At 32.9% G+C, this 16,659-nt stretch overlaps 1 protein-coding gene across 2 annotated transcripts in view; it reads right to left on the bottom strand.

Moving 5' to 3' along the window:
- LOC134281746 (uncharacterized) overlaps positions 1-16,659 on the bottom strand; it is a 31,097-nt gene that overhangs the window by 8,214 nt on the left and 6,224 nt on the right. The window contains exon 1 of one of the 2 annotated variants that reach the window (XM_062764177.1): positions 3,925-4,114. The exons of the other annotated variant lie outside the window; for it this stretch is intronic. Within the exon in view, the coding sequence (XP_062620161.1) occupies positions 3,925-4,013 (89 nt within the window). The 5' untranslated portion in view covers positions 4,014-4,114. Of the gene's footprint in view, positions 1-3,924; positions 4,115-16,659 lie in introns of those variants that run through there. 2 annotated transcript variants of the gene reach the window in all.

Genomic DNA, 16,659 nt, shown 5'->3' with positions numbered 1-16,659 from the left:
GTGATTGAAAAAATGTTGTAGGATTTATCTTCCTTTTATAAATTTCACAAAATAAAAGACAGGGGAATGTTATTATGATCAGAATACCCTCTACGTTAAGTATAAGAAAACATACACATTCCTTCTAGAAAACAGAGGAATAACAAAAGACGTGTTGTTGCAAAATAAAATTTAGTAAAATTTATAAAGTTTTATTGCGGATTTGTTCCTCAACATTGAAAAATTGAGCTTGTTTATGTTATAAAAAACAAGAAAAAGAAAAACATAATACACAATGTAGACCGATGTTAAATAGGAACTCATTGTTCTACTAAGTGACACTTAACGTACAGATACAGCGTAATACAGTTATAAAGCTAGCGAGGAAATTAATTAGACAGACGTGACCGGCCCGAGGGCGTAAGGATTCTAACGGCTGTACTATGTTTTTATTGTTGACACTGGTGATAATGTTGTCAACGTATCATGTTAAAGCATCTTCTTCCGCTTTTGCTTGTATTGATTTTTTTGATTTTGGTTTAGAACTTATTTCACTTTAAGCCACTGAAATGATTTAAAATCTTGAAATAAAAGATTGAAGTTCTAATTTGTTTTCATAGTTACACTTCAAGTTATGATAAAAATTGTAGTTAAAATACGACTACATGTCACGAAGGTCGTTTAGATATATATTAGTATTCTGATAATATGAATATATAATTATAAAACACAAAATTATTGACCTTGAAAAAGGAATTTTAATTATTTATTTCAACTTAATATTCATTATAAAAGATAGAAAATTAAATAAAGTCTACACTGTTTTTTAGAGTGCAAAAATTATATACCATAAATCTTTATCTTTCATTATTTCATAATTTTTATAGTTTCTGAGAAAACTCATTATCATTCAAATGGATAATGTTGTGAGCTTGTATAATTAAACACAAACATAATCGAAATTCTCATTCAGTATATCCCTTACTAATCTAATGACATTTCGAAGTTATCAGAAACTGCTTATTTGTTCGAAAGCTTTTGAAAGATTAGAATGCTCCTATAAAAATGGAACAATCTCCCGTCAATCCTGACTTACAGGGTATTTATTATTACGTAAGTAAAAACCTGGACCTTTATCAGCTTATTTTTCTTCGAAGAAAAGGTAGATCAGAATTATTTTACACAAACTTTTAGTTCGTCATTAATATAACCAAAGCTTTATATGTTATTTTGACTGTATCTCATATGCAGAGGCTAACTGATATGTTGGACAATTTGATGGTAATTCAATTTTATGAAGTATATATATTACGTCACCAAATTATATGTTTCAGTCACGGCTTGTTAATCAAAATAATAATAAGTGTTTAAAAAGAAATGTTTCTCATATTTTTACATTCAGCTCAGTTTTGTAATTGATAATCAAACGAAGTTCATGGTAGCCGAAGACAAGCTGTATTGGTCAAATTAACCATTGCGAGGGTGGGCATATCAGAGCATGTTTGACATCTGGATTTGCCTTCTCTGCAATAAGATAATAAAAGAACATTATACGAGGGTTGTCCAGTAAAATCGTGGACAAGTTGGCTAGTTTGAAAAATAATTATCACTGAGTTCTGAAATTTTCACCACTCTTTAGTACGTATATTATGAATATACATAGCAAATTTCAAATAGATATATGCATAAATAATCAAATTATGATATTTTATGTTATGTACTGTATCGCCCTACGGCGCACGGATGATAACGTCAAAGTGTCTAAAACAGCGTCACGTTTCATCTTTGCTAAACTTAAAGTTGGATAAGCCCCACTTAAATTTAGAAATTTTATTGATTTACATACGTGAGTGTCTATAACCAGATAAGGAACCAATGTGGCACACTAATGCGATGTTCTGAATATTTATTAGCAAGTTACGGACAGTATTCTCACCATCATTCAACGAAAAGAGAATCTCACATCGACGGTCGACAGTGACTGCGTCCTTTGCTATTACAATGGCAGTCTGTCCATATGTTTTGTACTATCTGGGGATAAGACTTCGCTAAGAAAACTTTCATTTCATTTATATACTAAAGATCTGGTTATATTTTTCATATTTTCGTTCTTCTGTATTCATTTTAAGTCTCGTAAGGCGTCATTACAACATCCTAATCTATCTGAACTGCTCTCCGGTGCGCCGTAACGTCATCAAAAGTCGCCATTTTTCGTGTATGTGTTTACCACTTTCCAATTTGGAATGCTCGGGAAACTGCCAAAAATTAACCAAATGCCTTGAAATCTTTCAAAAGACGACAGAATTGATTAAGGAATCTTATTAGGATAATTTTCACCCTTATATTATATATAGAAACTTTTATTACGAATTAATTCTAGTGTCTTCTCTAATATAACCTTGCTATTTTTACCGTGCGCCGTAGGACCGTACCTTGTGCGAATTCAAGCATAATAAAATCTTTATTTTTGAATATATATTATCAAAAACATTATGATTCACTTAAATATGATGAATAAACATTTACTGAAAATTTCAGCTTAGTGCGCCCTTTACTTTTGGAGAAAAACGCTTTGTCCACGATTTTACGGGACAACCCTCGTATATACATAAGTTTTGCACTAAAAGTGTGTTTTGTTATATTTGAAGAGAAGCGTTTATTGTTGGGAGCTATATGCATTACTTTGATGGCCACAGCAAAGAGCCCCCTGGCAAGGAACACGACTCTAACAACAAGGCATGTTTTGTAAGGTCCTACATATCGTGTATACAGCGTGCTTACATGGTAAGTGTAAGGTCCTCGTTAACAGTTGTTTTAGTACAAACAAGTTCACCAACACAATGTATTTGGTCTTGAATTAAAAGCAAACATGAGCATAACACAAGGTATTTTACACAAGGTATTTTTTTTAAACTGAAATCTTTTAATATTCATGCTTTTGAATATTTGTTGAAAGCTACTTATATCTTTAACACGAAATAAACATGAAGAAGTAAGTAAAATTATAATTAAGCTTGAATAGAAAACCATTTGGCCGAACAGATATTGATTTGACCTATTATTTAAATCATTTCCTTCAACCAAATACCACTATCTTCGGAGTCTATTGTACAAGCTTGTACACAAGTAAAAAAAAACTATTGATGTTTTTATTGTATACCTGGTATTTATAATTATAATGATCATAGCGATGAACTTTTCAAAGTGTTTCCATAATCATAAATAACACAAAATGCAAGGCCCTTAACACGCCACCTTGTACTACTTCAACAAAATAATAAAAGTACAACATGTCGATAGATCAATAGCTGACAGAGACCTGAACCTTTGTTTGTTTACATCCTTTACCTAAGGTAAAGATCTAATTAGTCAATCAAAACAAATAGTTATATACAGATGACAATAATTACATCATAATAAACGATTTAAAGCTTTAATTCTGGAAAAAAGAATATTATTCTTATTGTATCTGAATGTTATTTAGATTTCATTACTATAATCCCAAAATTGTACAGGTGTTAAAAGTAAAGGAATTTAAGGAGAAATCATAAAAATTAACCGATATTAGTAAATATATGTCAATTTTTAAAGCAGGCACTTATCGGTGAACCAAAGCATGATTTCGAAAATGTATTAACATAAAATACCACGCCTGAATAATTAAGATTTATAATAAATGGTAAAATGTGTAACTCGTGTTAATATGAAAATAACAAACCTTAAAAGTCCTTCTGAACATTGAAAAGTGGTATTTAGTTTAGGAATACATTATAGGAACCACTATTTACAATAGTATTTTACTTTCAATAGATATAATTCAATAGGAAAATAATAGTATGAAAATAATATGCAAGGCACACCAAACACACGTGATGTTATGTGTATTTTCGAAATGAAATTATATTTTAAGTTAAAGTCCCTAAAATTCAAAAGTTCCCAACTTACACATGGCCTTGATGAGCAGATGAATCCAAAACTAAAATTCCAAAGAAAATTAGAACTTGGACAGACATAATAGCCCGTGCTAACTCCATCTTCAACGGCCCATGAGCTGTGTATATTCCCTAAATATGAAATGCTTTTCTCTTCACAACGATCATTCCGAATATGATAAGTAAGTTCTACCTGAAGCGCCCTGGGCAATGGTTGATGGCAAACATTCATCAAACAAAGACAAGCCAAAACAGTGCGTTGTCAGAATGAAAGGGCAGGGGGAAAAGTGTAAGTGAGAAAAACTTCAATATGCACGTGCATGGCATGCAAAGTGGTTACGTCAGTCGAATTGTTTCCGACATGGAAGTTTTATACGTTTGTTTTTGTACGAGTGGGCATTGGTATTGATAATATGCATGTAATATGATATTAATAACTATTTCATTATCAGTCCAATATAGTTTATACTACTTTCGTACCATAAAGAGGGCAAATTTTATGCACCGAGGTTCGATTGTTTGTAAAACCTAATTCAATGACCAGTCAAACAACTTACTATTTATTCAATATCTATTTTTAGCAACAAATACTGAAGTTCATTCCGTCTATTCTTGCATTTTGAGGTTTTTTTTCCCTAGAAACCTTTTTCTTATTAATCAGTTTATGATAAACGAAAAAAAAGCAGTATTGAAAACGTCATTCATTTTTGACTTCAAATTATAGCATTTAGATATGAATGAGTACATTTTAAAATATAAAATTCCTGATTACAACCTTAGAGTAACTATTTAGCCAGTGTCTGTTTCGCTGAACAAAAATAGCTTATATATGAATATTGTTGGCAAATAGGTATTGATGCTTAAAATATACCCCATAGCAACTACAGCTCAAAACGCTGAAAGATGTCATCGATGACTTTGCATACTTCCAAGAATGTCAGTTCTGGCAGAATGACACAAATTTACCACAAAAACTAAAAAACCCAAACATATTTATCGTACTGCTTTATGTTAAAAAATTTTAAAAAAGTTATTGTAGAAACATAGTAGCCTTTGTGATCATTCTTCAAACAAACGATGTAATATACATATTCAAATGTGAAGTTAATACTGAAACTATATATGTTTAACAAGAATTATTTGTTCTCCCTTGAAGTTGAAGTGTAAGACTTTAGACATTGAATGAGGGTTTCTAACAAACCGTTAGACTTATTGCGTTGGAAGCTGGAAGTTTACGGAAACATAGGCATGCATTAGGTAACATGTAATTCTTATTTAAAACCACTAAAAACTTGCTTAGACATAACACGACTGTTTACAGGTTTCGGATCATGGCTATGATCTGTCGGTGGATTTAAAACATATAACGTTCTCATGCTTAAAGAAAGTGATTAATTGGCAATCAATCACAAGGTTAATTTACTGATACCAGTATTCCTTAAAACGAAGGATACAAAACGAGTTTTAATGTTAAAAAAATATATTCTGAGTTTCTTTTTGAATTTTAACGTGTATGATGTAAATTTTACCCGAAACGAATATCTTCTCTGTAAATAACGATTAGTATTTTATAGTGCCATATATGTAAAAAAAAGAAAAAAAATCTGTATTAAATCTGGCAAGTTAAGTCTGTTATCAAAAACTTCGGGCAAATTGTTAATTGTATGAAGGGTACTGTACGGTTTGTATACATATTCTGCTCTCAAAGCAAGTTGTTTTACTTGCAAATTTTAAAGAACTTTTACCAAAAAATGCAAATCACAAAATTCTGCATTTCTTACGATAATTTAATCATAGATAACAGCCGCAAAATATCAAATTTTGTCACTGGTCATATACTATATATATAATCCAGTTTGATTCGACAGACGCACGTATTTCGAGATAATATTAAAAAGATGAAAAGTTCCTCGATTAAGTTTGAATCAAATTGGACCAAAGCTATATTGAATTTCCAAAAATATAGGGGAAAAGCATTTTGCATTATGTATGGTAGAATATTGATCAAGATATTTCTAATAAAAAATATGATGCAATCATGCTTAAACTGTTTTGTCAATACGAAATCTACTGATTTTTTGCTAAAACAAATTGGTAATATACCATTATGTAGCTTTACTTATTTTCTAGTTGCCAAGCATCCAATTCTATTTAAAAAAAAACAGATCTGACACATTTACAGAAAGGATGTCTACAAACAAATAACAAAAAGGGAAGTGAGTACATTGTTTTTCTCAAATCAGGTTTGGAATTCAAGTCTAGAATTATCATTTAAAGTAACAAATTTGACAGAGCATGATTTTGAAATGTACAATATCCTTGAAACTTTATTCATTACATATAACAAATTATCAAGGCAGTAAATATCAATCTTCCTTTTTATCAAAACTAAATATACATGTTTTAAGATAACACTTAAAGACAAAAATTTAAGGGAAAAAAGTAAAATTTTCAGTTTGAATTATAAATATCAAAATTAAACTCTTCTGTCATAGCCCCAGTCTCAAACCTTAATTAGGAGAAGTCACGCGCATGAAACTTATAAAGATTAATGAACATCAGACAACCATTAACGATAAAAAGCAAAGGCAATATTATTATTTATCATTCACGCTTCATAAGAACCTTCTTTGATCGAAAACGATTCATGTCTTTATTAGAAATTGTATAAAAATCGTAAAATAGTCCCAGGAAGGGACAGGTCCAACTAAACCGGCCGAGTGGTGTACACGAATGACCATTTCCTTATTTCATATCAACTTTTTTGTTGTAGCTGTCATAAGATATTCATGGTAAATAACCACGATCATAATTAAACCTTCATTAATAAAGAATTTTTATTTTTGATAAATGTTAATTAATTAACTTGTATAACTTTTACTTGATTTCACAATTTGAAAATACAAAGCCATTCCTTTTTTGATTAACAATGTACGGAATAATAATGCCCTGTTCACACGGAGAGTTTAATTCGAATTAAACGTAAAGTTACTGCGAATTAGCTTCGCTTAGCGTTCACACGGAGAATTTAATGCGAATTATTTTAATTCGAATTAATTTACTGCGCATTAAATTACTTCGCATTAGCTCCGTGTGAACGCTAAGCGAAGCTAATTCGAATTAAATTTTGACACATGCGTAAGGCTAGAATTAAGTCACAGGACACGTGTTGGTGGTTATATATAGGTATTTGTGCTATATTTGGTTCAAAAATTGAGGGAAAGTATGTTAATTACTAAAATCAATGAATACCTATAGCCACTACATGATGTATCAAAGGATGGCTCTGCATACATGACGTGATTTATAAATGACGTCATAATAGACTTACTGACACCTGACTGTAGAAGAAAAATTATAATTCGCATTAGTTTACTTCGCATTAGCCGTCATGTGAACGCAATTTAATTCGCATTAATTTGATTCGCATTATGCCCTGTTCACACGGGGAGTTTAATTCGAATTAAACGTAAGTTTACTGCGAATTAGCTTCGCTTAGCGTTCACACGGAGAATTTAATGCGAATTAGTTTACTTCGCATTAGTTTACTGCGCATTAAATTACTTCGCATTAGCTCCGTGTGAACGCTAAGCGAAGCTAATTCGAATTAAATTTTGGGGCATGCGTAATGGCAAAATTATGTCAAATGCATCATGTCGGTGGTCAGCTTTAAGTACTTGTGCTATTTTTGAGTGAAAAACTAAGAAAAAATGTGTTAATCACTAAAATATGTCTCCAGACACTGTGACATATTGTCAAATGCATTTCTTTCTGCATAAGGTGACGTGATTTGCAAATGACGTCATAAGAGCCTTCCTCACGCCTGACTGTCGAAGTAAAATTTTAATTCGCATTAGTTTACTTCGCATTAGCTGTCGTGTGAACGCAATTTAATTCGCATTAGTTTGATTCGCATTAGTTTACTTCGCATTAATATACTGCGAATTAAATTATCCGTGTGAACAGGGCATTAGTTTACTTCGCATTAATTTACTGCGAATTAAACTCGTCGTGTGAACAGGGCATAAGTGTCATTGTGATAATAAAAATTTGTGCCCTGTTCACACGGAGAGTTTAATTCGCAGTAAACTAATGCGAAGTAAATGCGAAGTAAACTAATGCGAATTAAATTAATGCGAATTAAATAGCGTTCACACGACGTTAATGCGAAGTAAACTAATTCGCATTAAATTTGTAAATATTTCCAGGTAAGCAGGTGCGAGAAATTATTCAATGGCTAAGACAAAAGAAATAATAATGATATTAACCAATTAGTAAAAGCAATATTAAAATTGCTATATTTTTTCTAACACAAAAATTTATTGAAACTGCTCAGAACAGAAAATACGTAAAGGCCGCATCACATGTAAATAATTGGTTCAAAGTATGCATGTATCTTTAACTGAAAGTATACAAGTTTATTTTTTAAACTGAACGATAAAAAATAATAATATTCAGAAAATATTCAGAAAATTATGTTGATGGCAAGGTTACGAAGAGCAAGATTGTAAAAAAATTGACGACGTTAATTGTATTATGACGTCATTAAAATTAATTACGTCACCTTTTGAACATTTATCAAAATGGAGAAAGCAACACTATGCAAATTTTTCCTTTTCCTTCGCTGTTTTTTCCAAGTCAATTTACAATGTCATCATAATTTGCTACATCGACAAAGAAAAGAGAGATATCTTAGACTGAAACAAAGAAGAAAATCAAGGTGGGAACGTCTCATGAAAAATCGCAGACATCGTAGACGATTGTTTTTTTTGATTATTGGTTCTTTATTGAATATGCGAAATCAATTACAATTCAAAAGATCAACTTGGAAGTTTGACAGGGAAAGTGATCTGTATACGGATTTTCTGTCGTGGAAGGAGAGTGAATTTAAGAGCCACATAAGGGTACACAAATATACGTTTGATTACTTGGTCAAGGAACTGGACACGGTTAAATCGAAAGACACAAATATGCGAACTGCGGTTCCACTGCAAAAAAAAATTTTAATCACTTTGTGGTATCTGAGTTCGCCGATTGATTTTCGTTCTCTGGCAGTAACATTTGCCTGTGGAAAATCGACTGTATGGAAAATCGTCCATGATGTGGTATTTGCTTTGAAAAACATGTGTTCAAAAGTTATAAGATTCCCTAGAACTGAGGAGGAAGCTAGCGATATTGTACATGGTTTTAATTTCCGAGGTTTTCCCCAAACAATAGGCGCAATTGATGGTACTCACTTTCAGATTTTGGCACCTTCCGAAAATCCAAATGACTATTATAATCGGAAAGGTTTCTATTCAATAGTTATGCAGGCCGTTTCAGACCATCGCTACAGATTTTTGGACGTATATATTGGTTGGCCTGGAAAGGCTCATGATGCTAGAATATACAAACATTCCTCTATATGCAAAAAAATGTCAACTTTTTTACCGCAACTTTCTTTATTAATTGATACTGTAAACGTACCATTACATCTCATTGGCGACGCTGCTTACCCGTTGTCAAATTCTCTTATGACACCTTTTAAAGGAAATCTTGATCCGGTACAAGCACAATACAATTTCAAACACTCAAGCGCACGAATGGTTATAGAAAATACTTTTGGAAGACTCAAATCTAGATGGAGAAAACTTTCGAAAAGATTTGATGGGAAACTTCCCTTTTTCGTGGATGTTGTCACAGCATGCTGTGTTCTAAATAATTTGAGCGAGCTAGACAGCGTACAGGCGATTGACGAATGGACGAGGACTATTAACATGGACCAAAACAGATGCTTGGGAAACGCCCCACAAAATGCTAACATTATCAGAGAGGCTATTGCCGCAAATTTGTAATTCTTAATTTAAGGCTGTGAAAAAAAAAATCAAAGACAAATATTGCAATATAGTATATTTCTTATAACTTACTACTTTTTTAATTGCTGTTGGTTGATATATGGTCAGAACATGAAAAAAAAAATGCACGGACAATTATATTTGTTTTATATACTTTTTTCTGACTTGTATACAAGTAAGCAGATTTAAATTTCGAAAATAGAGCGGAAATAGAACAGAAATTAGCATATGATTTTCCCGTTTTGGGAAATTTAAAATAATATTATTTATATATAGTTTTATAAAATGTGATCGCGCAGGTCCGAGGGAAGAAAACATAGTTGTGGCCTTAGATTGATGTTAAATGAAATGGCAAATATATCTTTAATGAAAAATGACAAATATAATTAAAATGAATGATTAATGCTTTCTAATTTTCTAATCTATCAAGAGTTATGCAAATATAAAAATAAAACTTTTAAAATACTGAAATATAAATCAACCTATTTGAACACCTACAATATCCAAATGCATAGTTTTATTTCTTAATCAATAAATCAATAAACTTTTCACTTTTATGTGAATGCAGAATTCTGTCGAATTAATTAATTCCCTCGTATCCTCATTTTTCGTTTCTTTTTCTCTTCTTTTTTTTTGTTTTTGTTTTTGTTTGTTTTTTTTTTTTTGTTTGTTTGTTTATAATAAATGAGTCGTTCTCCAGTCACCACTTCTAGGGCCTTTCCAACAAGTGGAAAACAACATTGAATACGCGCCATGACCCCCCCCCCCCCCACACACACACCACCCCACCCCATCCCGTTTCCTTTTTCACAAACTTTGAAAGAAATGGAAGGAAACATCTTATCTGAGGAGTTTGGAGCTCAACTTTAAAATACTGGACAGAAAATTCTGATTGATATATTATTTTCAAACTATACCGAAATTAAATTTGTCTTCTTGGTCAATCAATAGTAATGTGCCTTCTAGTGTAGCTGAGGTGGATTGTAAAAATTTCAAAAGAAAATTTCAATCCAATGTTTTTTTCGGCCGTCCGCGTCGAATTGTACCCGCCCATTTCATTGTATATCACTGAATGTTTTGATTGTTACAGATAGAAATGAATTAATCTGCATATTTCCAATCTTGCCAGTTAATGTTCCGCGGTCTTAAATACCTACAAATGTACATTTATACCATAGAATTGTCTTTTAACTCTGTCTTTCAAATACTTTACTAAATATGAAGCAATTCTATATTGTTTAAAATTTTTGCGTCAATGTTAAAACATTGGAGGTTGTCTTTCTGACCCGAGATGATGCGATTGAGTTATATAGAATATCATACTGCTGTTTTGATCTCGGCCCTGGTATCAGCCCGAGCGGTTGGTATCGGCCCAAGCCCGGAGGGCCGAGGCAGAGATATCTCAGCCCTGAGGGCGAGACAGCCCTACTTCCGAAGCGCTGTCTCTCCTAGTCCAAAACGCCTGTATCAGGGCTGATACACTACTAGGTATATGATATATTCCCTTAAAACTAAATAACGTTCTCTATACACGCCGGGTTTATTTTCGTCTCGTGTTATTTTTGCCCTTTCATATATACTTGCAAACAATTAAGCCCTAATTTAATTTCGTCCAGTCACGCCGGTTTAAAATTCCCCCAATCACAGCTTCTATGATTAGGGCAAAAGGGATAAAAATAAAACGGGGCGAAAATTTCCCTGCACGTGTACCATATATGATATCCGTATGAATTACGGTGATTTTAATTTTACAAGATCAGGATCAGGATCAAGACTTATTTTTTTTATTTTAACAATGAGTAAAATGATCTAATGCTTACATGGAAAAGACCTTATACGTGAATGAATCAACTGAGGAATTAAATTATGTTGAACAGTTCAGATATGTATACACATGATACAGATTATGTACTGATATAATCATAGATCGAAATAGTCAGCGTGATAGAGAGCTTCCTGTATAGGGATATTTGATTCGTTGTCTCCTGCTGACCCTGGAGCTTGTGCTGGTCCGGGAGCTGGAGTGCCCATAAATATTGAGGCCATCTGCATCTGCATCTGTGCCTGCATTTGATAGAGTTGTAGTTGGAACTGCCGCTCACTTTCCATTCGTCTTTGTTCGGCTTCGTCCTCCAGCCTCCTTCTCTTCTCTTCCTGATCAAATTGGTATTTAGTCTGCCTCTCCTCCATGTCAACAAGGGCATGTACGAAGTTATCTATAATTTTAATGATATAATTTCAGAATGAAATCCCTTTTTAGGAAGGATAATATACAAAACATGAAATTTGATATCTGGCTTCGTATATATTTTTGACCTAACTAAAATAACCATTTACTTTATATGAACATTGTTAAGTTGTATTTGTGACGCGATAGCGGCGATTTTCTTTGAAGTTTACTGTTCTGTATTAGCAATACAGAACGGGACTGTGGTGGCCGGAGCTACTTTCCGTTCTGTATTAGCCCTGTATATACAGTATTGTATTTGCCAACTATTCTGTATCTAAAATACAGCACGGTCTAAAAATAAATCTGATTCAATTTAGCAAAAGCACGTTCAAATAGTAAATGTTGATGTTTTCCTATTATAAATTTTGGAGAAATACCCGGTATTTTCCTGACAATGTAAAATGTCAAAATTTCTCAATCACTTTTTAAAAACTTATTCCACACAGAATCTGTACGTAATTTCGATCCAAAGTAAAAGGAAAATTCGCAATAACGGAAAACATCCTCTGTACGTATTTCCATCCTTAACGAAACGGAAAATTCGCAATAACGGAAAACGAAAACATCCACTCTCCTCGTGCAAAATCATTCAAGTCCATTTTTTCCGCGTTTTTATTTTCTAAAGTCCTTCTCGCTGACGACAGCCACACGTCTTTTTCATTTCGTTGTTTATGTCGCAATTCAATTTGAAAATAAAAAATCCGTGACCGAGTGACATCCAAGTCCATCGAAGAACTTTTTGTAAATCCTGTTTTTGTTAATCTAGGTAAACCGGGATTTTAAGAATCCTGAAATAAATTATGATAAATCTCCATTTAAGACTGACTATCACTTGATTACGCCTACCCCGTTAAATTGTCAAAACTAATCTGACCGAATTTTACGTTTTCCATGGAAATATATATACTGCGGATGCGCACTCCCCGTCGGGGCCTCATCTACAGACGGAAGTTTGGATGCTGCAAATTTATAAAGTGGGCGGAGCTATTTTTGATTGATCGTGTCACAAATCATTTAGAGAACTCGACAGGTTCTGTATCGTAGATACAAATTTGGGGGTATCTACGATACAGAACCCGTCTTGTTCTCTAAATAATGCATATATATATATATATATATATTATTCATAATTAATGGGGGAGGGAGACTTACTAAGGCTTTCATCCATTGTTCTCTTTCTTGTTTTTTCCTTCGATAAATTTTTCTGCTTGATTTCCGACCTTGAATGCTCTAATGTCATAAAACATAGTAAATATAAATATAAGGTTCTGAATATAAGGTTATAAGTAAGATTTCATTTGAGAAAATGCTATCTAGCAATAATTTTTCAGTTTTGTCAGTTAATTCATGTTTCAAACGGTTTCACCCCCACCCCCATCCCGGACCATTTCTGAGTTTCATATTGCTCTGGACATGCATGTATGGTAAAACTGTCTTATTTGTTGATAGATATATGTACTATACTAGTATTTAAACTCCATCAAAGTTTGATTTGCCAGTGACATCAAATAATAATAATACCTCCATTCTCTCCGTCTTTCTTTCCATTGTCTTCGTCCTTCTCCACTTTGACGGTGGCTTTCTCTGCTGTGTCCTTCTTCTGGTCTTGAAAATACATGTACATATATAATTATTTCTAAATTTACTATTTAAAAAAATTGTGAAAAATGAATTCAGATAAACTTGCTACTCTGTCTCACCATTATTTGTTTCGACTGCAACTTTTTCTTCCACGTTCTCAGTAGTGTCGACAAGGACGGATGGTTCTGTGAGAGGTTTCGATCCAAGGAATTCGTCCAGCTTGTCAAAATAGACAAAACGACTTCTGGACTGGCCTGAAGTATTATTATGGAGCTTTGCCCTCAAGTATGCCTGCCTTAGTCCTTTAATTTTGGTTCGACAGGATTCCCAGGTCCTGTCAATTCCTTTCCCTCTCAAAGCTAAACAAAATCAGTTATCTGTTATGCTGTACATCCAAATATTTTTACCGTAGCCTATAATATATTGCTTTTTGCATTAATATTTACAATGAAATGCTATTACCACTGGCAAATTTAAGGGGGGCGATGGGGGTGGGGCGGGGGTACCCCCCTGAAATTGTCAAACTATGATATGAATAATAATGCCATACTTTGGTACAATACTTTGGCATTCGCCCTCTGGGCCCCCTTCATTCAAACTATGATACTAGCATTAATGATGTCATGATTTGGTACATAGCTAACAAATACTAATACCACTATTATATATATTGTGCCTTGTTTTTCTCACATTAAAATACACGAAAACTCAGGGGCTTCTTGGCCCAATGGGGCTTACGTATACATGTACTACAAACTGCACTACTAAATTTCAATATCTAATCGGTATAAACATAAAACATTTTGATTTTGGAAGGGGGTATAGGCTAAACGTACTATTGAATTAAATGATAGAATATAGATATAAATTTATGTAGATCTATCAAGTTAATTAAGATAAATAAATTTAATATCTACATACCAATGGCAATTTTTTCATAGACATGCTTGTTTCTATAAACTCCGGAAAAATCATTAGAAATTTCTTCTGACGCCCAACTTTCAATGAGTTCAATAATTTCCTCGCTGTTCCAGTTTATTCCTCGCGTCTCCTTCGCCATTATTATGCCAAGTGCACTTTATGACGTAATTTTTATGCATATTGCGCAAAATAATATTTTTTGACGTCATACGGCTCCAAAATTCACGACATAATTTTATCAATGAAAAGAATCTCCATGGTAGATTTCTCTGTGAATCTTAAGCAAATTATCGGAGGTCATTTTTCTTTAAGGGGGGGGGGCTTTTGTGTCTGATTTAATGCGTTGATAAATCATTTGTGTGTCTTTTTATTACAGCATTACTTTATGTCAAAACATTAGAAAGGGTATAGACATAATATCCCTTTATACCTGATGACAATACTGTTTTATCTCAGTTTTATTTTTACTTTTTTTTTTATAATCAAAATAATTAAATAGGCCTATATGTGCATGGAATAAACCTTTGAAAATAGAGTAAAGGTGCAGAAAATATAAGGTAGGCTGAGATATACATGTAGCCTACATATTGAAAAATACATAAAATCATTGCATTTTTTGGAGAGAGTAGCATGATTTTCTTCATTTCTTACCCAGAAAATGTATTGGTACCCATATCTGACCACTGGCAGGTGGTATTTGACCCATTTCTACCCTTACGCATGCGCCAAAATTTAATTCGAATTAGCTTCGCTTTGCGTTCACACGGAGCTAATGCGAAGTAATTTAATGCGCAGTAAACTAATGCGAAGTAAACTAATTCGCATTAAATTCTCCGTGTGAACGCTAAGCGAAGCTAATTCGCAGTAAATTTACGTTTAATTCGAATTAAATTCTCCGTGTGAACAGGGCATTGATTGACAAACCAATGACAAATTCCGAGCGTGTTTAAAAATATGTTGATATGCGTTTTTCTCTGTTTGATTAAACATGAAATTTTCTAAATTTTGGACGACTAACAAACTAGTGTATATGTACAGTTTAATATTGTTCATCCAGACGCCTGTGATCATGACATCCGTTGTGATTACATTGAAGTTGAATCCAATTGAATAACTCGCATGTCATAATATTTCCTTAAATTCAAAACCTTACACTAAAAAAGAGATAGGTGTGAGTAGTAAATCTGTCCTCAAAAATTCTTCAATTAGCATTGCGATATTTCTGATCAATACATAGAGCTTACGGCGGTCAGGTGTAATCGGTCCACATGGGAAACTTTCTCCTACTAGGCACCCGATCCCTTCTATGGAAACTTCAGTAGTCCTTGATGTATGCGCTGTTAACATCTTCTTATTTTACAATCTTCATCATTTTTTAACCAATACCACATCTTATGGTATACTTCAAAACTCATAAACGGGGTATAAACAGTTACTGTATACATAATTACAGGAACATACCCAAGGAAAGTCAATGTAATGGGTATAGAAAAAGGATTCTGCTATCATATTGTTTTACGTCAAATTGGTATTATATACCATTGATTAAGAATACACAGAAGTAAGTATTGACATACGTATAAAGTTTATGATTTCCACCATATGAATGATTATCAACATGTTTAATCGAATATCATTTGTTATGAATCATTTATTGTCAAGTTAAATGAAAATGAGTCATATGATTTAATTATTGACTTACCTTATTAAAAGTCCATATAATAATGACAAACTGCCAAGAAGTTCAAGGACAGAAATTCGTATGATCCACATATGACAAGATTTTAATCAATAGATAATTAATAGTAATCTTAATTTTACCAATTGTAATATTAAGATTTCGGTTGCGCATGCGTGAGCTGAATGAGAGTCATGATTTTTCGAGCTCTGACTATAAGATATCTTAAGTTTAAAATTAACAAACTTTGGGGGATTTACCGAATGATTTCAACTGCGTGTTATGAGGCCTAAAACATCTGGAAGTGGATCCAGCGGTTCTAATGGAAATAAATCTAAGAAAGGGAAGAAAAGAAAAGAAGGCCCAGATTTGAGCAGTGAAGCGCAACAAAGAAAAGTAAGTGTTATGAGTACTTCTCAAGACAATGTAGACACACAAAGAATCTCGCAACCGTTATTCTCAACTCCAATAAACAATCAACAGAGTATGCAGAACAATCAAAAT

Source organism: Saccostrea cucullata, unplaced genomic scaffold, assembly GCF_032062105.1.
Source record: "Saccostrea cucullata isolate Sc308-1 unplaced genomic scaffold, CSIRO_AGI_Scuc_v1 ctg1124, whole genome shotgun sequence".
Lineage (NCBI taxonomy): Eukaryota > Metazoa > Mollusca > Bivalvia > Ostreida > Ostreidae > Saccostrea > Saccostrea cuccullata.
Note: the sequence above shows the minus strand (reverse complement) of the source record. Positions and strands in the feature narration are given on the sequence as shown.